The sequence below is a fragment of the Oncorhynchus mykiss genome, chromosome 1, assembly GCF_013265735.2.
Source record: "Oncorhynchus mykiss isolate Arlee chromosome 1, USDA_OmykA_1.1, whole genome shotgun sequence".
NCBI classification, from domain to species: domain Eukaryota; kingdom Metazoa; phylum Chordata; class Actinopteri; order Salmoniformes; family Salmonidae; genus Oncorhynchus; species Oncorhynchus mykiss.
Window position 1 is genome coordinate 30,301,135 of NC_048565.1, and position 15,837 is coordinate 30,316,971.

The 15,837-nt window shown below is 43.7% G+C and overlaps 1 protein-coding gene across 7 annotated transcripts in view; it reads right to left on the reverse strand.

Annotated features, from left to right (window-relative positions):
- Positions 1–2,484: 2,484 nt before the first annotated feature.
- Positions 2,485–15,837, reverse strand: part of chd2 (chromodomain helicase DNA binding protein 2) — a 32,797-nt gene continuing 19,444 nt past the window's right edge. For 4 of the 7 annotated variants that reach the window (XM_021598263.2, XM_021598254.2, XM_021598298.2 and 1 more), the window contains 28 exons: positions 15,741–15,782; positions 14,315–14,505; positions 14,041–14,165; positions 13,639–13,855; positions 13,266–13,355; positions 12,882–13,072; positions 12,559–12,747; positions 12,268–12,427; positions 11,871–12,023; positions 11,299–11,370; positions 10,417–10,566; positions 10,052–10,200; positions 9,847–9,943; positions 9,612–9,704; positions 9,309–9,482; positions 8,574–8,743; positions 8,295–8,476; positions 7,947–8,085; positions 7,622–7,772; positions 7,389–7,505; positions 7,141–7,263; positions 6,817–6,957; positions 6,432–6,545; positions 6,016–6,194; positions 5,389–5,488; positions 5,071–5,275; positions 4,681–4,942; positions 2,485–4,537 (listed from right to left, as the gene is read on the reverse strand). In XM_021598263.2, coding sequence (XP_021453938.2) covers positions 4,237–4,537; positions 4,681–4,942; positions 5,071–5,275; positions 5,389–5,488; positions 6,016–6,194; positions 6,432–6,545; positions 6,817–6,957; positions 7,141–7,263; positions 7,389–7,505; positions 7,622–7,772; positions 7,947–8,085; positions 8,295–8,476; positions 8,574–8,743; positions 9,309–9,482; positions 9,612–9,704; positions 9,847–9,943; positions 10,052–10,200; positions 10,417–10,566; positions 11,299–11,370; positions 11,871–12,023; positions 12,268–12,427; positions 12,559–12,747; positions 12,882–13,072; positions 13,266–13,355; positions 13,639–13,855; positions 14,041–14,165; positions 14,315–14,505; positions 15,741–15,782 — 4,277 coding nt within the window. In that variant the 3' untranslated portion in view covers positions 2,485–4,236. The remainder of the gene's footprint in view (positions 4,538–4,680; positions 4,943–5,070; positions 5,276–5,388; positions 5,489–6,015; positions 6,195–6,431; positions 6,546–6,816; positions 6,958–7,140; positions 7,264–7,388; positions 7,506–7,621; positions 7,773–7,946; positions 8,086–8,294; positions 8,477–8,573; positions 8,744–9,308; positions 9,483–9,611; positions 9,705–9,846; positions 9,944–10,051; positions 10,201–10,416; positions 10,567–11,298; positions 11,371–11,870; positions 12,024–12,267; positions 12,428–12,558; positions 12,748–12,881; positions 13,073–13,265; positions 13,356–13,638; positions 13,856–14,040; positions 14,166–14,314; positions 14,506–15,740; positions 15,783–15,837) is intronic. The other 3 variants (XM_021598271.2, XM_021598280.2, XM_021598290.2) reach the window with 3 other exon arrangements.

Below are 15,837 nucleotides of genomic sequence, written 5' to 3' on the forward strand. Positions count from 1 at the left end.
TAATATATCCTTACACTGAAGTATTTGGCCTAACTACTGCTATGGGAGCATGTGCAGTTTGTTCTTAGTCTGGCCTTAAAAGATGATCAAAGAAACAAAAATGAATGTAAACACTGAATCTTGTGATTATAGATGTAATTTGTATTGTGCGTTTGATATATGGTTCTACATGTGTAATGTGTGATTGTATACATGTTTGTTGAATTGCTAAAATATTGTATTATCTGTTGTGTTGAATTTATCACTACAGTTTTGTATATGAGAAAAGGTTTGGTGAATGTGACTTATTTAAAAAGGATTGTGAAAACGTGAACATTACAAAGCTGTTGGGTTGTCAGGGCCTATTTTTCAGCTATCCATTAATGGCAGGAATCCTATACTGGTTACTGTAGTTTCAGAGCATTCCTTTACCTGCTCAGGAGCAGACATGTTAACCTTCATTCCATCCACCTAGATGTCTACTAAGGGAATACAAGAAAGTTTTTTTGGTGTTCATGTCTTTCATTTTAACGCACTTTATGTTTTTTCACTTGGCTCTTACTTGGTTTGAACTTGATTGTGAATAGAGGTTGTCAGACTTGTAACGGTAGAAAAATATGGAATAAAAAAAAACATGTCCGATTGGGAGAAGCCAGAAAGATCAAACTGTGTATGTAGGACAAAAGCGGTGCCACAAACTGTTTATACTGTAAATTTATTTATTAAATAAAAAATAGACAGCACCTAAAGTGAACCTCGTGTTTCATAGTGATAATGAAATACTTGAGATGAAAAGCATTGTTAAAATTCTTGATTCCCAGTGGTGTTGCATTCAGCGCCTTGATTTGCTTAGTTACACTGCCCCCTGGTGTAAGCGTTTAATGGTATGAATACGTTTGAACTGCTCCGGGGGAGTCCTGACATATCATACAAAACAAGCATCTCGATGGTAATAGCCATGGATGTTCATATTAGCATATACAGTGCATGCCGGAAGTATTCAGAACCCTTCACTTTTCCCACTTTGTTACAGCCTTATTCTAAAATTGATGAAATAAAACATGTCCTCAATCTACATACAATACCCTATAATGACAAAGCATACAGGTTTAGACATTTGCAAATGTATTCAAAATAAATAAAAACATTAAGTATTCAGACCTTTGCTATGAGACTTGAAATTGAGCTCAGGTGCATCCTGTTTCTACAACTTGGAGTCCACCTGTGGTAAATTCAATTGATTTGGAATGGCACACAACTGTCTATATAAGGTTTCACAGTTAACAGTGCATATCAGAGCACAAACCTAGCCATGAGGTCGAAAGAATTGTCCGTAGAGCTCCGAGACAGAATTGTGTCGAGGAACAGACATTGAAGGTCCCCAAGAACACAGTGGCCTCCATCATTCTTAAATGAAAGAAGTTTGGAACCACCGGGCCAAACTGAGCAATAGGGGGAGAAAGGCCTTGGTCAGGGAGGTGACCAACAACCTGATGGTCACTGTGACAGAGCTCCAGTTCCTCTGTGGAGATGGGAGACCCTTCCAGAATGACAACAGTCTCAGCAGCAGTGGTCCACCAGTCAGGCCTTTATCATAGAGTGGCCAGACAAAAGGCAGGACAGCCCGCTTGGCACTTAAAGGACTCTCAGACCATGAAAGTAGATTCTGGTCTGATGAAACCAAGATTGAACTAGTTGGCCTGAATGCCAAGCATCAGGTCTGGAGGAAACCAGGCACCACTCATCTGGTTCAATACCATCCCTACGGTAAAGCATGGTGGTGGTAGTATCATGCTGTGGGGATGTTTTTCAGCAGTAGGGACCGGGAGACTAGTCAGGATCGAGGGAAAGATGAACGGAGAAAAGTACAGATCATTGAAAACCTGCTCCAGAGCAATCAGCACCTAAAACTTGTGCAAAGGTTCACCTTCCAACAGGACAACGACCCTAAGTACACAGCCAAGACGATGCAGGAGTGGCTTCAGGACAAGTCTCAATGTACTTGTGGCCCAGCCAGAGCCCGGACTTGAACTCGATCGAGCATCTCTGTAGAGATGCTCCCCAGCCAACCTGACAGAGGATTTGCAGAGAAGAATGGGGGAAAATTCCCCAAATACAGTTGTGCCAAGCTTGTAGCGTCATACCCAAGAAGACTCGAGGCTGCCAAAGGTGCTTCAACAAAGTACTGAGTAAAGGGTCTGAAGAATACTTATGTAAATGTCATTTTAGTAAAAAATGTGCGAAATTTTCATAAACCTGTTTTTGCTTCATTATGGGGTATTGTGTCGATTGACGTTAAAAAACGATTTAATCCATTTTAGAATAAGGCTGTAACCTAACAAAACGTGGAAAAAGTGAAGGGGTCTGAATGCACTGTAAATGTTGTGGGAAGAGTCAAGATTCCCAATGACATCATTAATAGCATTCACAAAGCTATTAACCTTTATCATAATCAGACTGATTGTTGGTCTTATACTTTACTAGATGAATAAACAAGTGACAATGCTTTTCATAATGTAGGAAAGTTTAATACATATGTCTATTAACATTTTTACAGTACATTTCATGTGAAGAGTGGCTTTCACAAATATAAATTATTTCGGCTTGTTTTCAAGAGGACAGGTCCAGGGACTGTAGCGTGGAGAGAAGGAAGGCGGTGTTGGTTGGCTATTCCTTGTAACAGATCTACCCACAGAGGACATACACAGATTCACCTGTGTAATGCTGTTTATCCTTTTCCCAATAACTTGTGGGGAGTTACAGAAGAACATGACAAACTAAACAATTTGTTCCCACCTCCAGTCTTCACTTAACAAGCATTCCACAAATCATCCATTGAGAAAAGTCTCAAAACATGACTGTTTAATACTGCATCATTGCTGTAGTAGAGTACACTAATGTACATGAACCCATATACAGTATGAAAATATACACAAAAATAAGGCACAAATGGAGAAGCACACCAAAACACCAGAAATCATAAGAACCAGAGCAGGGCCAGTCTCTGGTTTGGCACTGAACCAGATTGACCAATAACAGCTTGTCATCAACCACATCCGTAAACACTCAAATGTCCCTTTGAAAATTTACCAGAAGTTAGTTACATTGTTTGATTCCCAGCGACAGCAATCTTTTAACTTTAGAGAAAGAGAAAATTATTTCCAGTCTTCTCAAACATCGTTCAATACTTTTATGGGTGGAATAAAGCGGTAGAGTGCAGTACTTCTAGTGCAATGTAAGATGCAAAAGTACCATTCATACATAAGACACAGAAATATGGTTGAAATAGCTTCATTCTTTGCACATCTACAAATAAAATGTTATTAGGGATAGCTTAAACATAGTCATAGTGTTCTTTTGAACCTTTGCACAATGAATTACCTTAAATACTGCTTAGAAAGTTGTCCTTTCATTAGGTCCTCAACTTATCAGCGAGTAAGTGGTTTTTATCAACTTAAAGAAACTTGCAATGATGAATGTCTTTTCAGAAGAATGATTATCAACAGTAATGAGAAATGCTCATTAAAACCTTTTAAATAGTCATTCTGAGGACTAGGTACTGGCAAGCTGACTAACTTACTATTCTCCACTTCAATTTAGACATACGGATGCACTCCCATTTGGATTTGGGGAAGAAGGTGCATCTCTTTATGAAATGATGATAGTTGCACGACCAACTCAACATTAAGATTCATAAACATCTGAAGGTGAGGGTGACATGATAAATATAACATTTTTACAGAAACATTTCCTATGGACATCATAATGGCATGAAGCTAAACACAAAAAAGAAAATCAAAGTCATGGTTCCTTTGGGAATAATCCCATACCTCTAACAGTCAAAAAGGCCAAATACTGTAGGCACTTTTATGTTCCAAGATCAGTCAACATCAACCTTTTAGGCATTGTAAGCTTTCCCCAGATAATAGTCCATGGGACTAGTGATCCACAGGCATTTTACAGACTCACCACTAACACTGACTGATCACCTGTCATTTCATCTAAAAAAAACTAAAAAAAACATCTGTAATAGATTTCAATATGGGCACAGACAGTTCACTACCACAGTCACACCCGGAGGAGGGGTTTGGAGTTTGGTGTTTGCTGGTAAACAGAGTATTTGCGACTGAGGGTGTGTCAGGCCAAGCAAACCAGTGAGTCTAGCCAGCCCAGACCTGTCCTTCAGCAGCATGTGGAGTTCACACTGTGTTCATCACCTGAACAAAATACACTCACATTGTCCTTCAGCGACAGTCCTCATGTCTTCCTGTTGTTCCAGTTTAAATCAGCCGCAGCTGCTTTCTGCTCTGCAGTCCGCTCTGCAGTTGGCGAGCGTGAGTCCTGGGGGGACTTCTGCGCCTGTGGGGAGCGTGGGTCCAGCAGGGGGGGGGGTTTGTTGTCTGGATAGGGCCGGGTGAAGTGTTCTGGCCCTGCTGGCCCCGGGGGCCCCCTATGCTCTGGCATCCTCACCCTGAAGTCTTGGGGATGGCCTCCACTCCCCCTGAAATCTTGGGGAGGACGGAAGTCATCGCCGCGTCTCCGCTTTGAGTCTGGATGTCTGGAGCGAGAGGGATGATGTCTTTCAGAGCTTACTACTACAGAGCTACAAGCTATCACAAGTCATATGGTTTTAGCATTACATTGCAATACTGACAAATACAAACCTCTACATTATTGTGTTTGAAAAGGCCTAATTCTCACCTGTCGTAATAGGCACGACGGTCCCTGTGTTCTCGGTCGCTGTCATACTGGTCATACGGCCTCTTCCGAGGGGAGCTGCTGCTGCCGCCACTACGGTAACTACTAGAGCTGCTGCGGTAGGAGTCTTCACGCGGACGACGGTCACCATAGTGATGGTCCTTATACCGATGGGCGTCATATGGATGATGCCGCTCGCTTTGCCAGGGCTGGTTGCTATTTCCAGGGTAGTTGTATTTACGATCTCGCTGCCAATCTCCTCGATCTTTTATAATAAGATAAAATAGTGGCCCGTGAAGTGTCATGCTCATATATTTTTTTTTATAGAAATCCACACAATTGCTGCAATGTTATAGAATTGTGCATACTTCATACAAAATAAACAACTCTTACCATCATTTCCAAAGTGTCGCTTGTTGGACTGGTTGTAGCCTTCTCTGTGGGGACCATGGGGGGACGTTGGAGAGGGGTGGGGCATGCCTGGATGAGACTTGGACGATGGCTGGGTGCCGGTGGAGTCTCGACTGGAACCAGACGCCTCTGCTCGGAAAGTCTTTTTCCTGCCTGACGGGTCATCCCCCTTTTTTCTATGCTCCTTCTGAAAATTAGCAAAGGGTCAAGCACAGGACCAAGCAAAAATAACGTTTGTCTGGTTGTACTTGTTACAGAAGCCTGTGAGTTTTCATACTAGGAGAAAAGAGACCAGCTCACCTCCTCCTCCCGAGACCGCTTCTTCTGAGCCATCTTGTACAGCTTGTGAAGCTTCCTCGCTCCAAATTCTGTGAACTTAGACACAAAAATCCAGAGGTTCCTGCCAAACAAAGACATCTTGGTAAGTCATGTTAAGTCACAGACTTACCCTTAATATGGAGAACTATTTTAATGAAACTCAATGGCATCGGAATTAAAAACATAGATTGACCTAAATGACCAAGGAGTTGGTTTCATAATCAAACCTTCAGTGCATACACTGAATGTACAAAACATTAGGAACACCTGTTCTTCACATGACAGACTGACCAGGTGAAAGCTTTGATCCCTTGTTGATGTCACCTGTTAAATCCACTTCAAATCAGTGTAGATGAAAGGGAGGCGAAAGGTTAAATAAAGCGCTCAACTGTTTCCCGTGTGTATCAAGAATGGTCCACCACCCAAACGACATCAAGCCAACTTGACACAACTGTGGGAAGCATTGAAGTCAACATGGGCAAGCATCCCTGTGGAACGCTTTCAACACCTTGTAGAATCCATACAAAAAAGGATGCAACTCAATATTGGAAAGATGTTCCTAATGTTTTGTACACTCAGTTTATAACTTGTGGTTGGCTGAGGGCTTACCGACGCCATGTTTTGACATGCTCTGGGTCGCTGTAGGCTTTAAGGCACTCAGTGATGCGGTCTCCTATCTTCAGCAGGCAGGTGCGTGTGTGTTGGAGCTGCTCCTGAACAGACAGGCCCTCGTCAGGCTTATCCAGCTGTTTTAGGGCCTTCTTCACCGGCCTCATGCGCTCCTTACACTGGACAAACACACACAGACAGTTTACTCCGCTAAGTACAAGAGAGCGCCAAGCCAAAGATGATCCATGTTTCAATTATCCTCAGCTGTAACAGAACATCCATTATGTTTGACATATTAAATGGCTTATTAACACCTACATTAGTCTTCAATGTAGTTAATATGTTTCCTTATCCTGTCCACGCCGGTGGTAACTAGCATGGCCATGCTCTAGTCGTTACAGGGTGCAATAACTCACTATGCTGAAGTTCTCTTGGTCCAGCTCATCGTCCTCCTCTCCGATGGGAACAGGATCACTCCCAGCAGTAATGTGGACCGGCCCCTGGGGCTTCTTCCCTTTAGCTCCTTTTGCCTGAGACACAGATAAAGACAGACAGACACACCACCAAGCAGGTTAACACAGATCTCCATACAAACACCTGCACAGTGACACTATCCCTCCCGGTGATCCAGGAGCAATCTTATAACCTAATCTGTACACCCCATCTTGCTCCTAAATCCACCACCAACAACACAGACAAAGCTAAATGTTGTCCCATTTGTTTGGAAACAAAAAAGGTTAGTGGGTGTGAGATTGTATACTACCGCAGCACAAGGCATAAAGTTTGCCACTGCCAAAGTACCTTTTCTTTTTTTGGCTTTGGACGTTTTTTGTCTTTGTCCGCGTCCTTCTCTTTTTTAGGAGTTCCGTGTTTTTCTTTGTTCTCTTTGTTATCCTTTTTCTTCTGCCTCTTCTTTGTGGGAGTTTTTTCAGTCCCGTCATCCTGGTTAAATAAAGAACATGGAAAGGTAAATAAGTAAACTAGTTCTGGTGGACTACCAACAAAGACTGCATCACATTTCCCTTGTTTTCTCTATCCCGGTATTCTGTAACCAACAAGAAACTCCCTTGTGAAAAGGCTGGTGGTTGATAGGCAGGTAGAGCTGGGTGTTTTGAGATGACTTACCCTCACCTCCCCTTCCTCTGAGGGGTTGTCTGACATGCGGGGGGAGGAGATGTCATTGCCCTGTTCATCTTTAGGGGCCTTGTTCTCTTTCTTCACCCGAGGCTTCCTCTTCTTCACTTTGGCCTGGGAGGGGGGGAGAGATATGATGAGCCAATGGGGTATATACTGTGCAAAAACCAATACCAGACAGACTGTACATTTATTATTTGAGAGGTCCTGTTAAACAGAGCAGCCATGTCTTTTCTAACCTCCTCCTTAGTAACATCTTTACAGTCCGCTTCTTTCTTCAGCATCTTCAGAAGGTAGTCTGATCTGGCCTGCAACTGCTTCCCTTGAGGTTTCTTCTCTGGGTCATCTGGGAGAATCTGTGCATATAGAATACAATTTCTTAACAGGAGCCAATCTAACGCACAGCTTTATAGTTTCATCGAGTTCCACAGCTTTCTGAGAACTTTTTTTATTCTGACATTCTGATGGTTACCTTGTCTGCGAGTTTGAGATCGGGGTCGGTCTTCATCAGATCCCAGTTTCCGTAGCCATGCTCATAGACCCCCAGCAACAGTTGAGTGTCATCCTGCAGATCCCAGTCCACGTCAAAGTGAGGCACCTTCACTCTGCAGGTCAGTTGGAATCTGTGGCGAAAAGAGGAGAGGTGGTCAAACCCTCTGCTACTGCAGCCCATCATGACAATGCCCTGGTGTCTGCATCAGTTGTTACCTCTTTGACCCACATCTGTTATAGTAATATTTATTTTCATCTGATAAAATGTTTCACAGGCCTCAGATATATCTGCAATGGTAACTTACTGGTTTCTCTCAGTAGGATTAGCTGGCACAGCTTTGTGCAGTGGCTCAAACTCCTCCTCGTGCTGAATGATGGACTTGGCATTGACCTGCACTCCTGAGATCTTGATGTTAATACCTCTGCGCTTCCCAGGGCCTTTGGCTAAAGGAACCGGGTATGCATGAGTCAAAATATTAGCACACACATTCTAAGCCCTGATTCCTAAAAATCTGAATCAGACAGGCCGTCAGACAGACAGGCAGACAGGCCGTCAGACAGACAGGCAGGCAGGCCGTCAGACAGACAGGCAGGCAGGCCGTCAGACAGACAGACAGGCAGGCAGGCCGTCGGCAGCAGTCAGACACACTCACCTTCACTGGGATTCTCTCTGAGGTGCTCTTCATGCTCTTGGACAGCCGTCACGCAGCTGCTATGGATCAGCTCGCCCAGTCTCTTCAGGTCTGCCTGGGATTTGTCCACCAGCTCTGAGTCCCGGGCAATGCCCTCCAGCCTTTCAAGCGGAGCTCCAAATTTCTTATAAGCCTTGATGAACCTGGTGAAGGAAAGTGTAAAACATGAACTAAGTGTTTAATGAAACACCGAGAAACCATTCTAAAAATCAGTCTAAATGGCCAAAGAGACCTACAAACCTGCGGATCTCTGCATCAGTAAAACCCTCCACGTTGTTCTTGCGGGCTCTGGGCCTGCCTCTCCTCTTTGGCTTCTTGTCATCGCCGCTGTCGTCCGTCTCGCTCTCGGAGCCCGAGGAGCGGTGCTTCAGCTTGGAGCCAACGTCACTGTCACTGTCGTTGGCTTGGGCCTGCAATTAATAGACACAATACAACCTTCAGACACAACAAGCAAAACCTACTTCCTACTGATTAATTGCCCAATGCCTTTTTGAGTTATGAATACTTCTGAATGCTGAAATGTTTAAGGATGTTTGTTTTCTCTACTATAATATTAAATAAAATCAAGAGAAAATCTAATCAAGAATTATAATTGAATCACACTAATGAATAATTGAGGTGACTCTGTGTATCTGTGTGATATAAATACCCACTGTTGCATCACAAGGGACAATGCTGCTATAAGCCCTAATGATTCATTAAGGAAGCTTCTCATGCAGAAGATTCACATACACACACAGTGGAATCACCAGGGATTCACCTACACCGTGAGGCAGTAAACACCTCATTACCACCCCATCAGACCCCCAGTCCCCCGACAGAGAGCAGGAGAGGATGAAAGTAAACAGTTCAGCAGCACACACATTCCCTGGGGAAGCCCCTTCACACACAGCCACCTGAGCAGCACCATGGAGTAGTCACATCTCTGTCATGCTCAAGAAATCTAACGTGAGATGTGTGTTCTCTCCTGTATACCCTCTTATTGGAGCTCCTGCTTCTAGGCAGCATGTAGATGTCCTCCATCTCCTTCTGCTTCTGCTCCTCCTCCAGCCTCCGCCGCTGGTCCTCCGGGATGATGTCGTCCCAGTCAGGCACCATCCGCTCCACCATCTCTGGAGCACTCTCCTCCATGTTGGAGAAGTTGGCCACCTGGAGGGAGACACACATGTACTGTCTGAGACTGGGAATAATATTATATCTTTAGTTAGAATAGTAGCTAAAGGTATTCCGAGAAGTATTGTGAAAAGCAGGCTGAGAGTTGGTTCAAATTCTAGGTACCTTGAACTGAGAGAGAAGCTCATCTGTGGCACTTGATCCCTGGTCACTTTCTCTGGTTTCAGCCAACCGCAAGATCTCATCAATATCCATCTCCTGCAAGGGCAAAAAGAGAAAGGTACAATGTAAAGGACAAGAAACGCAGACATTCTGCAAATCTGGAAGTTTGAAAATCATTCACTCATACAATTTAACTTTCAACAGAGTACATAATCAATAGAAATGTGTGTCTGTGTACCGTAGGTTCAGTCTCCTCCCCTTCTGCCTCTTTGAACAGATCTTCAGCTCCAAACTTCAGAATGGCAGTCAGCTCATCTTTATTGAATGGGTTGGAGCTGTGAAAAGATGTTGACGTTAAGTTAAGAACCTGAGAGACCTCATGTTTTCAGTCAAAGCAAAATATCACTCAAAGACTAGTAGACCGCATGGTGAAGTTTCCTCACTTTGAATTTCCGGAGTTGTTATCCAATACAGTTCGGCCAGTGGTGTCCATTCTCTGAATTACAAGATGGTCCAAAACCATCTTCTTCTTGGCTCTCTCAATAATGTCTTCCTCCACAGATCCCTTTGTGACCAAGCGATAGATATTCACCTGTTCAGAAATACAAGAAATACTCACAAAGTTGGAAGACAAACATTTTCCATGAAGGCTCTGCCAAAGAAAACGTATGCCAAACTGATTACTAACTTCCTACTGTACCTCACAGGTTTTATTCATTAGGATCAAGTCACCAGAATCAGACCAACAATCTTGTGCTTAGCTAAACCTTCCCTCAATACTTAGGACAGTGGGTCTAGTTGTAGATACCTGCTTCTTCTGGCCAATCCTGTGAGCCCTGGCCTGAGCCTGCAGGTCATTCTGAGGGTTCCAGTCAGAGTCAAAGATGACCACAGTGTCTGCAGAGGCAAGGTTGATACCCAAACCTCCAGCTCTTGTGGACAGCAGGAAACAGAAGTCCTGGACAGAGAGGGGGGATTATTATTCTCAAAACAAATCACATAGTGCATCACGCCAAACCTGCTGAACATCACAGGTGAAGGGACAAAATGCCTGAAGTAGAGAACATGTCAAGTGTGATAACCGTTCTTGTGGCTTTTATGGTGTGGGTTCACACTTTATTTGGATATTCCCATATAGATGATCCACAGATGGTCATATATCAACAAACTACCTATTGATAAGAAACTGCTTGTTAATGTTACAGTAAAGGTGAGGTTTAGAACAAGTGTTAGGATAAGGGTTAAGATTTGAGCTAGGGTTAGTAGATAGTTTGTTGAAATGTTGACAGTTATTGAACATCTACAAACCATCTACTTGGGACGATCCAAAGAAAGTGTTACCTGATGTGGTAAAACACACCAGGTAACAGTCACGGCCATTTTGTTTTTACTTGGTTGAGCTACGCTATCACAGGTCAGTAAATGTGTCTTGCTAAATTGACCTCAAAAGAATATGATAACTTCTGAGGAAAATAAATCTTAACACTAGATGAAACAATGTACTGACTGTCATGTTAATGTATGGTATCACTATGGTTATCTTCAGGTAGATACGTCGCTGAGTAAGTGAAATGCATACCAACTGAGTTCCGACACAGATTCAGGGCTGACATAGACACTTCAAATATCAACGCCTCGAATGTTCAGACCTGCAATCTGCAATAGCTAAAACATAGTATAGATGACATACCTCAGAACCTTCAGCATTAAAGTGGTCAAGTGCTTGTTTTCGTATTTCTCCCTTTATGGAGCCATCCAGGCGCTGAGAAGAGAGGGAAGGAGAGAGTTTTCAGGCCTTGGAACCTTGCCTGAACTCCAAACCCTAAGATCCCACTTGGGAATGCTCAGCTATACATGGCATTATATGATCCATCAGGCAAGCAGCATATTGTCAAAGAGAATTACAACAGTAAAACTATGTCTAGTTATTTACCTGTGCTAAGACCCAGTGGTCACTCTGGCTCTGGGGACCAGCCAGTCCCCATCAAAAATAACTTGAGGATAAAAATAACTATGCAAGAGCATGTTTGCGGCAACACTGACACATGAGTCGGTTAACATCTGAGTGGACTCCAACACTGCTCCAATATCTCAACAGCTACTGAAAACACCCTCACTAAGTCACCATAATAAAGATGTATTAACATTTAATGGAGACGTAAGAGAACAAGGACAAGTCATGCAGAATAAAAGAACAGCAGGTACACTACTGAAGGGTTGGACCTGCTGCCTTGCCATCCCCTGGGCTGTGTTATACCCTACCTGGAATGGGTAGCGCTTCAGGGCCAGGTACTCAGCCAGGATGTCCAACATGCGCACCATCTGGGAGAAGATGAGGACTCTGTTGCCCCTGTCCCGAAGTCTGGTCAGTAGCTTGTCCAGAAGAACCAGCTTCCCACTGCCCCTCACCAACGCCTGAGATACGCAAAAGGTCAACGGTCAAACTTAGGGAAATTAACATATTTTCTCCACCCTCTAACAAACCGATACATTAGTGTGGCTACATGTAATCATGCTCTGCTGCCATTTTAACCAATGAGGGTATTTCTAAATGTTCAAAACAGCAAAAGTAGAGATAATTAGTCCACTGTATTATCACATGGACATAATACATATTTTGCCATAATGCGCTGAGCTGAGCTCTTCTTGCTAGTCCTACCTGCAGGTGCTCCTGTGGAGTGTCACACTCTTCCTCAGGCTGTTTGATGAGGAAACCATGGTTAGTGCACTTCTTCAGCTCCATGACGATGTTGAGGAAGCCAGAGGAGCTGCCTCGGGTGCCTTTCTGCAGGGCTCTGAAGTTCCTGGTCAGAATCCACCTGAAACAAGCACCAAAACAAACCACCAGTTAACTTCAGGGACAAGGAGTAAGACCTTAGATACTGCTCAAATCATCTGTCCAGACAGGCAGACATGGATAGACAGAAGTGCTACATTTGAGGGAACGTACTTGTAGTACTGCTTCTGCACAGCAGACATGTCCACACGGAGGATCTGTTCTACCTTGGCAGGCAGGGATTTCTCCACATCCTTCTTTACACGCCTCAGGAGGAAGGGCTCAAGGACTTTGTGAAGGCTCTGGTAGCCATTGTCAGTCCCTTTACCATGCTCACTTTCAAAATCTTCCCAATTTTCAAACCTTCAGAGGGGGAAAGTACAATTGCATCGAGATAAGAACACTGTAAATGAATACAAATGCACAGGTTGTTCTTCTCAAAGTCCACATTTGCCAAAATATACATGATGCATTTTATAGAGAGGAGAAGTACATACTTGTCAGGCATGAGGAAGTGCAGAAGGGACCACAGCTCTTTGAGAGAGTTCTGCAGTGGTGTCCCTGTGATAAGAAGTCTGTGGTTGGACCGGAACTCGATCAGGGTTTTGTACAACAGGGAGTCGTCATTCTTTAGCCTGTGAGCTTCGTCCACACCCAAGAAAGCCCAGTTTATGTTCCCCAACACCCCCTATGGACAGACCACACACATTGAGTGAGTGGAGAGTTGTATTCAATCAAACAATTAAATGTTTTCTTGGTCTTTTTTATATTTTAAATAAATCACAAAATGTGTACTATTTTGGCCAGTACAAATCGAAGCCGATTCAGTATATCGAAATGCATCTGTCTGAAAATGCTTCCAAGAAATACAGATGCCTTACCTTGTCTTTCAGTAGAATTTCATACGTGGTTATAAGTGCATTGAACTTTATTCTCTTCGTCTGATGGCATACCCACTCATAGTCACGGATCTGTTCAACACAAAAGCAAAGCAGAGGGGCGGCAGGTAGCCTAGTAGTTCGAGCGTTAGGCCAGTAACCGAAAGGTTGCTAGATCAAATCCCCGAGCTGACAAGGTAAAAATCTGTCATTCTGCCCCTTAAGGCACTTAACCCATGAATAAGAATTTGTTCTTAACTGACTTGCCTAGTTAAATAAAGGTTAAATAAAAAATTAAAGAGGGGGACATTCATTTTTGGTTGGCAACAAGACTACAACGCTTCTTTCGAGTTTTGTAAAGAGGAGATTTCCGTACCGATTTCCTGCTCATCACGTCTCCCAAGTAGACCACCACGTTCATATCGGGGGCCCAGGTGTCAAACTCTCTCTGCCAGGAGGTGAGGGTGGATAGGGGTACCACCACCAGGGAGGGCCCATACAGCTGGTGCTGGTGGAACATGTAGGACAAGAACGAGATGGTCTGGATGGTTTTCCCCAGACCCATCTCATCAGCCAGGATCACACTATTGCACCTGAAAAACAAAGAACATGGAGTCTTATTAGGGTTACATTCATGCTAAAATGACCTACGAACTACCTAATTCCAGGTAATTAACAGTACACCTCAGTACAGTATCAGTACATCCACTAAATGAGATGATTAAAACAGTAATAATCTCTACTGTTTCTCTAGTGTCCCTCGTGACTTGATGTATACCTGCACCAGGAGTGAGCCAGCCAGTTCAGTCCATCTAACTGGTAATCTCTCAGCTGCAGGTTCTCATCCCCAATGTACGATGGCTGGTTCTTTAGTGCAACAAATCTGGGCCTCTGTTTCAACACCTGAAATTAGAGTTAGAAAATCACTGCACTGTTCTGAAATTACCATAGCTACATATTGTACATTTGTGTTCTAGCTGATATTAGTAAATGTTTAAATAAAACAATTGTGATGAGTATTGATGTGCAATCTATCTAGTCGGGACACTTTCCTCACTCACTTTGCAGTCTTTGGAGGGGACTGTTTTACTGGAGTTCCTGTTGATGAAGCCGTCTATACAGTGCTGGAACTTCTTCCCCAGCAGAGCTCCATCCTCCCAGCTGCACTCTGAATAAGGCAGGCCCATCCACTTACACAGGTACTCTGGCTCATTGGAAGAAGCACCATTCTTGTGGCTGTGAGCTGGAGTACAGTGAAAACAACATCTTCAGTGAAAATGTTTTTCAGAAGGTTTTATTCAAAATGTGCTTAGTATGATAATGAAGATGCACTACATGACCAAACATATGTGGACATCTGCTCGTAAAGCATCTCATTCCAAAATCATGGGCATTAATATGGAATTGGCCCCATCTTTGTTGCTATAACAGCCTCCACTCTTCTGGGAAGGCTTTCCACTAGATGTTGGAACATTGCTGTGGGGACTTGCTTCCATTCAACCACAAGAGCATTAGTGAGGTTGGGCACTGATGTTGGGCAATTAGGCCTGGCTCGCAGTCAGCTTTCCAATTCATCCCAAAGGTGTTCAATGGGGTTGAGGTCAGGGCTCTGTGCAGGCAAGTCAGATCTCAACAAACCATTTCTGGACCTCACTTTGTGCACAGACAAGGGCATTGTCATGCTGAAACAGGAAAGGGCCTTCCCCAAACTGTTACCACAAAGTTGGAGTCACAGAATCGTCTAGAATGTCATTGTATGCTGTAGCATTAAATTGGCACTATGCAGTCGGGCAGGTAGCATTTTCCTGGCATCAGCCAAACACAGATTCGTCCGTTGGTCTGACAGATGGTGAAGCGTACTTCATCACTCCAGAGAATGCGTTTCCACTGCTCCAGAGTCCAATGGCGGTGAGCTTTACACCACTCCAGCCAACGTTTGCATTGCGCATGGTGATGTTAGGCTTGTGTGCGGTTGCTCGGCCATGGAAACCCATTTCATGAAGCACCAGACGAACAGTTCTTGTGCTGACGTTGCTTCCAGAGGCAGTTTGGAACTTGGTAGTGAGCGTTGAAACCGAGGACAGATGATTTTTACGTACTTCAGCACTTCCATTCTGTGAACTTGAGTGGTCTACCACTTCGCGGCTGAGCCGTTGTTGCTACTAGACATTTCCACTTCACAATAACAGCACTTACAGTTGACCGGGACAGCTCTAGCAGGGCAGAATTTTGATGAATTCATTTGTTGGAAAGGAGGCCTCCTTTGACGGTGCCACATTGAAATTCACTGAACTCTTCAGTAAGGCCATTCTACTGCCAATGTTTGTCTATGGGGATTGCATAGCTGTGTGCTCGAATTTATACACCTGTCAGCAATGGGTGTGGCTGAAAAAGCAGAATCCACTCATTTTAACAGGTGTCCACATACTTTTGTATATGTAGTGTATGATAATGTTGGTGATGACATAAGGGACTTACAAGGAAAATCCGAGAGACCCTGTGTCTTCCCGGTTTTAGTCGCTGAAAATAATAATAATATCTCAAATTACATTCCCCAAATAGCTATAATTGTTGA